The 13207-nt window shown below is 32.5% G+C and overlaps 1 protein-coding gene across 5 annotated transcripts in view; it reads right to left on the minus strand.

The window, feature by feature from the left end:
* LOC143076223 (uncharacterized) overlaps nt 1-13207 on the minus strand; it is a 46058-nt gene that overhangs the window by 17244 nt on the left and 15607 nt on the right. For 3 of the 5 annotated variants that reach the window (XM_076251962.1, XM_076251971.1, XM_076251940.1), the window contains exons 2-6: nt 9498-9732; nt 7549-7686; nt 6422-6713; nt 5256-5285; nt 1513-4064 (exon numbers count right to left, since the gene is read on the minus strand). In XM_076251962.1, the coding sequence (XP_076108077.1) occupies nt 1513-4064; nt 5256-5285; nt 6422-6713; nt 7549-7686; nt 9498-9732 (3247 nt within the window). The remainder of the gene's footprint in view (nt 1-1512; nt 4065-5255; nt 5286-6421; nt 6714-7548; nt 7687-9497; nt 9733-13207) is intronic. The other 2 variants (XM_076251947.1, XM_076251954.1) reach the window with 2 other exon arrangements.

A 13207-nucleotide genomic window follows, 5' to 3' on the forward strand; every position in this document is an offset into this window, starting at 1 on the left:
ACTGTATGAAGGATTTGAAGCTATTTGATGGTCTCAAATTAATCTAATTGGCATCAGTAAACGGGTATTTGAAACCATCAAATCACCAATTGATGCCGTCGGAGCTTACAAAACAATATTGTTATCTCCATTCAAATAAAATTGACAGAAAATAACGTCAAATCTTAAATCTGGCATACGTCGTCTGCGCTTGCACGTACGTTTTCCTAGATTCAATTGCGAATTGAGGCTTTGACAATTGGTGACGTTATACAATCAAAATGAACGTTACAAACGACTTTGCATTAGAATTTGCTCATTTCGCGTTCAAAATTGTTTTACTTTAAGGTCCAGTACATTGTCTTGTGCAGTCAGAACGCGTGTCATGTGGAGCAAATCATAAGCTTGGTGACTAAGATAAAATGTTAAAGAATGTAAAAAAAGCTAGCCTCCATAAAGGTAATACTCCTTTTGTCAGAAGTTCAGAATTTCGATAATTTATGTTAACAAAAACTTCTGTTCAGAGGGGAAAATGAGAAATAATAGTCAACAAATCACGCACTAAACAAAACCTGGGATTAATTTAAATGAATAAGTCAGCAGCCCCCGTCTATTTCGCCATGAAAATATGATTTGTTGTTTTTCGTAATAAGAAATAAACGGAAAATTAAGGATGGGTTTGTGTATACGCTAACAAGAATGTTGGATCTAACTTTTTCGATTAACCGATTTCCACAAATATACATCAAACTCAATTAAATCAATAATATCTCTCAATAATGCAAACTCATGACTTATGACTTCTTTGTACTAGAGACGATACATGATTAAAACATAACAAGATACAGCTTAGTATTGTATTAACATTAATTAGCCATGAAAATTGAAACGACAACAAAATTAAATTAAAAAAAAGTCTACACAAGGTACACGAATGCAAAATTATACATCAAAGGTAGAAATACATTTATATTTTGTCCTTTTTGTCCTTTTTTAGAACTAAAAACTCAACTGTAATGAAAAATTAAACTAAATTTTATTGATAGTATACTGTAAATTTCAGCATGGGATTGGGAATGTGTCAAAGGGACAACAAATCGACCAAATAGCAGAAATCAACAGAAAACCACTAATGGTTCTTTTAAATATTGACCATCTAGGAACGTTTTTGTTCCAAAAAAATACTGATTGGCTGAATAAAATCAAAAACATATGCATCCCTACATAACATGTAAGTACTTCCATTAACAGATTCAATGTGAAGTTTTATAAAATAATACAAATGAATATGAATTATCTGATCATTTACGCAATTTTTAATTATAAAATTGAGTAAATAAATGGTATGAATAATTCATCGTATAACTTCATTTCAGTAGTAAAAACACCATATCATAAAAATGTAAGCATGAGGTTTCCCAGTAAAAGTCAGTTATGGATTTAAAAGGGGAGAAATATACCAAAGGGACATTCAAAATCATGAGTCGAAAATAAAGTGATTACGCAATGAGATTCGAATAATTTTCGTATTACCTGTTCAAATGTTTTGACCTTATCTTTGACCTTTGTGTGTGAAACTTCTTTATGCCATTCTTTGACAGATGTGGGTGTGATTTTATTAATGATAAAATTATCATCATCAAAATCAGTTCCTGGTGATGAAGGTGAATGTGGTTTAGGTGGAGAAGAATCGGAGTCAGGAGGTGTAACGGGAGATGGATACATGTATAAATCCCTATCTGGAGAAGACGATGGTGATACCGACGTACTGTCGGAATAATCGCGCTTCAATGATGACCTAGATTCTGGACTCGGTGGTGAATCTAAAACTCTATATGAGGGGGACACATTACACTCCTCAGCTTCAATATGCTGAATTAGTAATGGATTAGGTTTGGCCTTGAGGTGTTTGGTCTTCAAACGCCTTTCTTCAGATTCTTGTCTCTGCAAGCTATTTTCAGAACTACGGTCGCTTATCTTGTTTATTTTGTCGTCTGATTTTGTTGTATGTTTCATTCTTCGAGTGGTTTCTGATTTGTGAAAATCTAGCTGAGAAAATGGTTTTAGTGGTTCAATTACATCGTCGACTGCCGATATATTCGGATTGAACTTATGAGATTCTAAAGAGCTTGACCGTTTTTCAACCATTTTTCTTACATCAACTGGTTGATTATAATCTGTATTTGTTACTACAGTTGACACTTTTTCCGGATTATGTGGTGTTTCGTCAAGAGAGGATGATCTAGTAATTTTTGATTGAACACCGACTGCTTTTTTTACTGATGTTGTGTTTGCATCAATAACTTTACTTTCAGCAAGAGTTTTTGTATCAACAACTCTTTTCGGTGAGGTTTTTGCTTTTATTGCATCAATTGGCAATGGCGGTAGGGGTTTTTTCTTCCGAGATTCCGACACCATCTCTGGTGTAGGTTCCGGCAATTTTCGTCTCTGCTTAGGAGTTGGTGACACATTTTGCTTTATCGGCATGTCTGTCGACATATTTTGAGTAGGGTGAATGTAAACAGTCCGATAAGGATCTTTAGTTTCACTAGACATTTTAGAATCGACTAAAGCACACGATACAGCGGGAGACGATGTCACAACACTTCCTTGTTGAACAGTTGTATCTGTTCGTGAAACACATGAAAAGGGAATTTCAGATATAACTTCCTTCATTTTCGCACCTTGATCTAGATTTTCTTTTACACAATGCTCTAATTGATCGCCATTTACAACATTATTATTTTGCACTAGTTTACATATATCTTCCACTCGTTCGTAACGTTTTAATCCATAATATGCCAAAGAATCATCCTCTTCATTTATCGGTTTGAAAAATGGTTTATCTGTTGTTTCATCATCGTCTTCCTCTTGTGATTCCCTTCTCCTTCTTTCTTCTTCTTGTTTTTCTAACATATCTACTTGTTCAGCTTCCTCAACTGACGGTGAAACATCTAAAATTGGTGACAAATCAATAACGGGGGACCAGTCCGTAGATGGTGGTCTCGCTTTTTGTCGTCTGCTTCCTTGATAATCAATTGGTTTTGAAGCGGGGTCAGCTAGCTCTATTGGTTCTTCGGGAATCACCGGATTATCGAAAATACCAGGAGAAACTGGAGAAGAACTCCCATTACTATCTTGTGAATCTGGAGACAATCGATAGTTATCCCTCATTGAATATGCATCCAAATTTGTAGGAGATATTGTCATTTGCGTTAAATTAGCAGTATCGTTTGCAATGGAAGCGGCAAAGGAAGCAAGGTCCATTACTGCAGTCGACTGTGGAATGCCAATCTTTTCTCGGTGATTTGAAAATATAATTTCATCCCCACGCCTTGCAAAAATAAATTCATCATCACTACTATCAGAGATTAACTGATCTTCCGGTGAGTTAGAACCACTATCAGCAGAATATCCAGAACCAAAATATTCATTTTGTTTCGATTGACCTAATGTTTTGTTTTGTTGCTCAAAGTTTGCAAATTGTCCAGAAGGGGGAGTAACTTCTGTAAAGTTGAACTGATTTTCTTTTGGGGAGGATGCTGGTGATGTCACGTTTCGTTTTTTCCCTGGATATGAATCCCTACGTCTTGGAGAAAACGGGGGACTATCAAGACCCTCTCTCCAACTCGGACTCCTTGGCGCATGCGGACTACATTTGTTATTGTCACTATGAACTTCAGAGTCTGACTTTTCAGTGTGATTCCAACTTTCTTCCGATGATTCGCCTTTAAAGTCTCTCATTTCTTCTGCAAAGGCACTGGCAGCTAACGCAACACGAGCATCGTCTAACGAAGCAAATGGTGCTAGCCTGTTTTCAGTGTCCGTACTTAAAGCACTATCCGAGGTATCGTCATCTGATGACGTAGCACTCTGTGATTGGTTGAGATTTAAAGAAAGCGGACGATGTTTCCTGTAAAGTCTGCTATCATCACTACTGCCGATGCTCATCATTGAATAGTCATCACTGACATCATCTGTATCTACTCCGTCACCTTGGTAATATTGCATAGAAACATCCTCCATATCAACATCTGACGTAATGTCTGATAATTCGGAATCACTCTGTGTTTTCTGTTTCATACCTGAAAAAGAGAAGAAAACCATTGAAAATTTACATATTGTATAAGTTCATTTTATTTTGTAATCTTGTGTTGATTTTGTTCTTGGCGACACATATTGCATTGACTAAGCCTATGTTCTAATGTTGGTGTTAATTTCAAATTAATTTTTATATTTTTGAAAATTGTCCATAGTTGCGGAATACATGTGTCTCCCTTCTAAAAATTGTATTAAAACCAAGTGCATGTTTTTCTCCTGTAGACTTCATTTATTCAGTAATAACCGTCAGTATATAATAGAAGGAAAATGATTAATATAATCTTCTTCTGAATTGATGGTTACCTTTTTTATTGAGATTTGCGAATGTTACCTCATTGACGTTTATTATACATCTTGTTTTATTCATTAAGATTTTCTGTTGACTGTTCTACACATTGTTTTTCAGAAAACCTGTTGCTTTCAACAAGTATGCAATGAACGTCCTATGATCTGGTTTTCCTTGAGTCCCTTTGCCAATATTTGTATGGTTCGATCAGAACCATGACATCATAATTTAGATTTTTGTTTTGAAATGGACAGGCAAATTCAAGTTAAATTTGTGTTATCGATTTTTGTATTACAAAAAGTTCTACAATATTTTTTTTTTCAAAAACATTTCTTACAATATATATATTTGAGGTTGAGGCACTGTTGTTTTTAAAACATTAGAAATAACTACGATTACTTTACAACGTCTAAAGCAAATCGAACAAATAAGTGCATTTACAAGCATATTGAACAAAATAAAATTAAAGGATTAAATATATCTATGCTCTCTTTAAGAAATGTGTGGGGTTTTTTTCAAAGCAAATAGATGTTTGTTTTTTTGTCTTTATTAAATATCTTGTTGGGGATGAGAGGACCAAAATCGGTGAATTGTAGTTTTCTTCTTAGTAACGTCGTTCAAATTTACCAAATTTACGAAGAACATGTATCAACTCAGCCAGATGCGTGAAATCTGTATTTTATATAAACCCTTTTAACGTTACCAAAAATAAGTAAATATGGTATTGTATCAATAAAAACTAGTTTGAAATTAAGTAAAAGCTTTTCTTCCAGCTTTTAACTAATAATAAAATTATATTATAATTATCATAAAAACAAAAATGCATTTGAAAATTGAACCAAAAACCAAAAAGTGCTGACATTGAAAATGATGAAGAAAAGATAATCACCACAAGATCCTGCCATAGTCCGCAAAACACCTGAAAGGTAGTTCGATAATGGATTGACCTTTGATGTCAAAATGGTGTTTTTTGTGTTATTTTTTAAGGCAGCTATACAACAAGCCCTTCAATACACAAAAAAAAAACTAGAAAAATACACTTTTTAAAGGCGGGAGACATTTTCTGTGTATATTTGAGCTTTCCTGATGAAAGTAAATCAAGAAAAGCAATTTGGAAGAACTGAAGTTATTAAGAGTTATTTAAATTTCTTTAAAACAAATGCGTATTTTTCCTATAAATCACCTCTCCCGAGTTACAATCTGTGTTCAAATGAAAGCAACGCTGTACAGAACATAAAAGTAACGATGACTGTTATAGTTTTTAAAAAAATACATTTCCCTTCTCTATTTATTCTTCAATTTATTGTAGTCGTTTCACTTCTGACGTTTTAAAAATCCCTTTTGATGCTTCTCTTCAAAGATCAAATCTAGCTGTCGTTGTGTATAACAACCTAAATATTTTTCGGTTTTTTGATAACAAAGATAAAAGGTGTACTCGATTATCGAGTACGTAGTTACAACCAAAGTTCCGTATTTAACTCCTGGTACTGATCCAAATGAAATTTGTATAAAATAGTTTCCAACCTTTTAAAGTAAAAACTTAAAATAACAAAATGATATTGGGGAACCTTATCAAACACTCATCAAATATTCCTAAATGTGCGTGGAGTGCCACCTTTGAGAGTACGTACACGTACCAGTATAATCAGATTCGAGTATGGGCCATGTTGGCTTTTAAAATGTGTGATTGTACAATATACAAAATATCTTAAGATTCAATATACATGTACACCCTTTTTCTGTGTGTTGTCATTGCTTTTGTTTGGATAGTAAATGGTCTTTGTGGTGGATAGGTGTTCATAATGTATATTTATTAGCAGTATCTAAGAACACAGTTCTATATATTTATCAGGTACAGTTATTCAAGTATATTTATTCACTTGTATACCAGTGTTCTTTGCATAACACTTGGACTTGTCTTATCCTTCACATTTTAGATTAACGTTGACTGTGATGAACAAATTTGCAAAACTACCGCAACCACAATTCGTTCAGTCATTTGAAAAATAGAGAATAACATATATTTTATCTCTAGTGTATATGATTAGTAATTACCTTTGATTCTGGAAGTTCCAGACGAGGTAGATTGAACGTCACATGAGTCTGGACTGTCTAACGACTGAGCTGAGGGCTTAGTGTCTTTCCGTGGAATATTTTCCTGACTGCCTTGGTGGCTTTTTCCGGATTCGGCTATTGATCCGAGATGTTTTCCTGGATTTGCATGACTAACGATTGGATCTGGAAGTGAGATTTGTCTTCTTAATTTTCTAAATCCTTTATGGTGTTCCGTTGGAGATACTTCAACTCGATCTGCTGATATTGAACGCTCTAAAGGTGGTCTGGAATTCTGCAAAACAAATAATTATCTTTTGAGTACACAAACTCGTTCTTTTGATATTTATGCTTAATAAATCAACTGTGTCGTCTTACCATATACTAGGATAGTTTTCTTGAAATTGGCTGATTTTGTTCACAAATGTTTCCCCATAGCACGATTTAAAGATTATGTTAATGGAATATACAGACGTGAATTTCAAAGATACTGCTTACGAATGTGGAGTGAAAATATCATCCATGAAAAGCAGAACAGCAATATACACGTTATTACTTAAATACCGTTGTTCAAAATAAGTTCATTTTATACATTTTTTTTCAAAATCAGTGTTTTATACATCACATAGAATTTTTTAACGACTTTTACTAGCTATACAGTCCTTGCAGAGTCGGAATGGTGTTTTGTGAACACTTTCTCGATTTCTTGTGTAGAAAGTTAGAAATCAAAATTAATAGACAATTGAACTCTTGTTACTTCAAAAAGCAAATTGATCACCATTGCTTAAAAAAAACCTTAATCAATAAATAGAAATGTAAGATTGTTTAAAAGCTTTTCAGAAGGTGGTCATTTCCTTTTCGATCACCAGGTATCAACCATAATTCACACATGAGGGATAAGCAATGGGTGATAAATTGCACTCGGTGATTATCATAAATAAATTTGTAATAAAAGCATTAAAACCTTTGGTTGTTTTCTTAGGATTCTTAAGATTAGTGTTTGTTGCACATCTAAAACCTACTCTCGCTGCCTTGAAGACCTATTGGTGACCTTCTGCTGTTCTATGGTCGGGTTGTTGTCCCTTTGACACATTCCCCATTTCCATTCTCGATTTTATCTCTCTACTAACCTTAAACATTTCTAACCGGGATTGTATCTCTCTTTCTAGAGGGACGGTATCAGACACTTCAACACCAGGATGCCACAACCCTGTACTTAGCACCAGCATACGCCTTTTCTGACACACTGTACAAACCCACTCCTGCAGCTGCAGACAAAAACAATACAAATATTATAAATAAAATTGTGCTTATTGTATATGGTCAAAATCTTCATTTCGCTTTGATATAACAAGCAAATAATATATATTGATTTGTATAATGAATTGCGTTGGTCAATTAGATTTGTCTGTATTGTTTTCGTACTCCAGACACTTCGGTCTATGCTCATATATTAGTAAATTGTCTGCGAATCAAATCTGAGCAAACGGTAGTATGTGATGCGACTACCAAAGACAACAAATTGTGAATTTCATTAGATAAGAGCGTCGTAATAAGTCAATCTAATAAATATTGTTGAAGTAAGCCATTTCCTTGAACAAATAAAGTGATGCGCTACACAAAAACTACTTTAAATCAGTTTTTTTTTTCGATTCTTTTATATTATTGGTCAAATTGAAATAAAATTTGGTTCGTAAAAATTTAAATCGCATTTTAAATTTTAATAGCACTAGTTGCATTCAGTATATATCATTGCATGCAGAAAGTTCTGGATTTACAGTTTATAAAATGCATATTATAAATATACCAATATTGTGTACCGGTATTCCATTTTTTAAACTTAAACGGTATGATGAGAAAAAAATTAAGTAGATGTGCTATTATCTGTACTAGCACAGCAATACATTCATTTGTGCTATTATCTGTACTAGCACCGCAATACATTCATTTGTGCTAAATTCTCTTAAAAGTTATTCGAGTCAAAAATATGATAAAAACTCAGAAAGTGCTGTGGATTCCAAGGTTCTATTAATTTGAAAGAGGGACGAAAGATACCAAAGGGACAGTCAAACTCATAAATCTAAAACAAACTGACAACGCCATGGCTAAAAATGAAAAAGACAAACAGAAAAACAATAGTACACATGACACAACATAGAAAACTAAAGAATAAACAACACAAACCCCATAAATAATATGAATAAAGTCATTCACAGACCGATCAAAATGGATACTGTCCTTAAATATGCACAGAAATAAAAGTACTGAAAGTTATTTATAACAATAGCAATGAATAATTGAAGTTATGTCAAATGCCGGCCTGCGAAGGGAGAGAAGGGGCACTAAGTGGAGGGAACTATAGAGGCAATATCATGAAACAAATAGCCTTATACTTTGATAATGCTCTTTTCGAATAAAGTCATTCACAGACCGATCAAAATGGATACTGTCCTTAAATATGCACAGAAATAAAAGTACTGAAAGTTATTTATAACAATAGCAATGAATAATTGATTAAATCGACTTTTCCGGGACTCCGAAGAGACAAATGGCAATACTTGATAACATCTGATTGTGTCAGGAGTACTATTATATACAGCTGATTATATATCTATAGTAAATACAATTGATCTCGTTTTTGTTGTTTTTTCAAAAGCAGCCAATCTGTATGTTATATATAGGATTTTGTGTCGATATTGTCAAAAATAGTTATAATGTAAGTGAAACATATATAAAGACATTCGGGATTTCTTTCAATAAACTATATTTAATAATTTTTATCCGAAAGGACAGTAAAATGTGAAATTATGCAAAAATATCCATTTAGTCTAAAAACGCTGAACTGTGAAAAAGTTGGTATACAGAATACTGGATTCCTTAGAATAATTAATCAACGCAAAATCAAGAGAACTCTAGAAAATATTAAATTAACGCAGCGGCTCATAAGGAAAATCAATGGTGTCCTGACATCCACATCTGTATATATTTAATCTGATACGTCTTGATTAAATGTCGTAGTACGTACCTTATTCATCTTACTGTAAAAATTTCAAATTTTAAATGTGCATAATATATTTACCTTTGTATTGAGAGAGCTTTCAAATTTTCCACATTCTGAGCAAGTCATATTTTGACAGTCTACACAAACATGCTGCCATTTTCTTGGATTTTTATCATCCAATTTAAGTTCATTTCTCAAGCACACCGGACACAACATGATATCTGAAGCTTCTGGCTCCGCGGCTATTGTTAATTCCTCTACTGTCATGGCTGTATTCAGATAATCTTCTTCCAAATGCCTGCAATACACATCACTGTTATATATTATAACATCTCAGATATAAGGGTTGAATCAATAATGCTGTTTTGAAATTATTTTTCCTAACATTTAGGAAAACATATTTAGCAAATAGAACTATATATCTCAGCATACGCTTTTTTAATAAAATAACATACTGAATTATTAGATAAAAACGTTTGGGCAAAGGGCAGGTAATCGATGCTGTAATTTACTAAACTGGCATAAATATTTTATTGCACGTCTAGATTCCAAATTGTCGAATAACTTGCATTGCCACACATGTTCGTTTGATTAAAATTGTGCATTGAGTTATAAAAAAAAGATGTTGTATAATTATAAAATAGTTACCTATCATTCGAGGACTAAAGGATGTTACATGATTGTTAATTTTAATTATGCGTATTAAGCAGAAGTCATGTTTGCAGCCATGATGAAAAGAAATAGTATTTAAAAAAATATTGGAAATCTTTAGTCGTACACAATTAAAGGGGATCTCATCGCAATAGATAAAATGAAAAAAGAAACTTCAGCGTGATAAAATACAATTAAGTCGTACAACATAAGCTAAGAACCGGAATGACATGGTTTTATCAATATTTGGTTTTCTACAGCAAGCTTGGAAGATATAAAACAATAAACTAAAACATTTTATTTAAATAATGAATTTTTGCCAATCAAGCGTAGTTAAAAGAATTATCACACAGTACCAAAACGATCTTCTTAAAAAAAAAAGGCCAAAGGCATATTGAGTAAGTTTGTGTGTTACATATATGCCCGCTCCACCATTTTCCTTTTTATCAAATATTGGATTTATAGAATACTTAATCGTATATCCAAATTACAAAAAGTTTAAAATAAACAATTAATAGTGCATGAACTCGATATATGTATCAGCAATTCGTGTGTATTTTAGTCTAGAAGCCTTCTTATTTATCATCGAGATGACCTTCGAAGATTGCCGACGAGCATATAACCTAATTTAACATAAATATTATTAGAGCGCGTGCAATTAAATTTTACTAGGTCTGTTATACATAAAACATGCATAGAAAGCCATGTCTAGCTAAAGGGTTAAAGTTCACAATTCAATTCAATCAATTCAATATTTTATTTACATCTCACCTTATGTATAAAATTACACAATACATTTATAATTCACATGAATATACGGATTCAATGAGGTTATATTACTGACATGCAAGTCATTAATACACCAGAGATGTTTTGGGGCTAATTTTGACACATTTGGGTCCAATTGACAGCTTAAAACAAAATATTATTTCAAAATTCCGCTTTTACGAATACTTGAAATAAGACGAATAGTATTTTGATAGTTTGTCTAACGCGAAGTTAATGCCCCTTTTAACTTTCTTTTTTGTATATGATATGCGCAAATATTGATATCCCAAGTAATGTTTATGTTAACGATCATTTTGATGTTCTCTTGGCTTGCCGCATTCAAGCAATTTTGGTTTCTTTTTTAAACTATTAAAAACCACGACTTCATACATCATATCACATATTCCCTTTTTTAAATAAGACAGTTATAAAGGACATCTGTTCACATGTTGATAGAACCTTCCCTGTATTAGCCGGTTCTCTTCAAACTCGACCTAACTTAATATGTTTTTAAATAGGATACAGATCAATACACACTTTTTACATCAATGTCCCATGCAAATGTTATTGATGCAGACTTGTAACCTATATTTGCGCATGTTTTCACATGTGTTGAATAATTTAGAAGTACAAGGGAAGATAAAATATTGAAAAAATGAGTGAGACAAGCATTTTTTAAATGAAGCTAAACAACTTTCAAAAATGAATAGTTCGGTAAATGTTCTTGTATGGTCATTACCATTTATATTTAAAGAAGAAGAAATATGTACGTTCTATATACTTTCAGGGTTTTTTCTTGTATGTTTTATAGTATACTAATACAGTCCCTAGGCAGTGGTAAAGCCCCATCACAAAAAGTTAAAAGGGTCTTCCTTTACACAAGAAATAGCAATTATATTAATTTGAACATTTTATTAATTTGATTAAATTAGTTAAGATATTGCAACGCAAAAAAACAAAAAAAAAAACATTTTGTCTATATGCATATAAGTATGTACGTGATATACTTTTGTCCATTGAACAATAGATTCGCAGGGATGGTTGGCATTAACTCATTACTGGGAATAAGAATAACAAAAATGAAATAGAATGTCTAAGTTCTTTAAGAACTTATGATTGAACAGAACAGTTATAAAGGGGCTTGTATAGCGTATGATTATTCATGACAATATCTTCTGGAACAGACGAGAAGACGCCATTATGTAACTTCGAAGTTAACATTTTTATCTAATGCCAGTTTATTGGCAAGATTGTAGTAAACAGTCGTTTATCGTCAATATTGAAAACAGGATCAATAATAGTTCTAAAACAGATCTTTTTTCACTTTCTTTCCAGTAAAAACTGAATAATTTCCTAGAATATTTTATCCTTGTTTTAGTCAAAATATATTATTTCATAAGGATGTTATAGTGATGGAATTACGAAGTAGGTTAGTTCTAATTCATCTTATAGGTACATGCATATGATATTAAAACAAGAAGATTAATTCTAAAGGGTACGGTGACTGCAAATTTACATATTGCAGATCGTCATATATCACAAAATTGTATTTTCTACTTTGTCTTGGTTTTTTGTGGTTGAATACCAAATCTTTCTTTTATTCATATTGTAGAAGCGTCAACGTTGAGAAGCAAACTAATGACGAGTATGAACCTTCAAACTTGATAACCACAGGTTTTTAAGCGTTAGAATATGTATAAGGAAGTAGAGCTTATTTCTCGCATATTTTCTGTTTCTTATGTGATTTAAAAGTATTGAGTGTTTGCAAAGTGTTTTTTTTTTTTTCAAAAGAAAGTAACATAACACATAGGCGCTGTCGTTATCAGGTTTTGGACAATTAAGATGTTTTCATTATAACTAATGGTTTTCTATCGCTTCTATTCAAATTATGGTACCCTAATGGTATCTAAGAGCTTTCGAATGGCTTTTTACTTGACCTTGAAATAGCGATAGATTCTGACCGCAATTATACTTATAACGAACGTCTTATTTAAATGAACATCACTGTATATAGTCTTCATTGCTATTAGTCTGATCAATAAATATAGAATTTGTAAATGGAAACTGATGTCTGTTAAGGATTTATATAAATATACATATATATAATATCGATCAAGTGTCACTTTTATTGTAGATATAAAACAGTACCCAGAGACGATGCTTTCCGACAAGAAGCTGGCCAATAAATCAATGAATATGCAAATCTTAAGTAGGTATTTGGTGGTAAAATTGAACTAAGCAATAATGTTTAATTGGATATAAAAGCTATCTTAGAATGAAAAGCCAAAGCCTCAAGATTAATTGTCAATGACGTAAAATAATGTGTCGTTTTAAACAAAGTTAGTTCTAATGCACGATGAGAAAAAAAT

Source organism: Mytilus galloprovincialis, chromosome 1 (assembly GCF_965363235.1).
Source record: "Mytilus galloprovincialis chromosome 1, xbMytGall1.hap1.1, whole genome shotgun sequence".
NCBI lineage: Eukaryota > Metazoa > Mollusca > Bivalvia > Mytilida > Mytilidae > Mytilus > Mytilus galloprovincialis.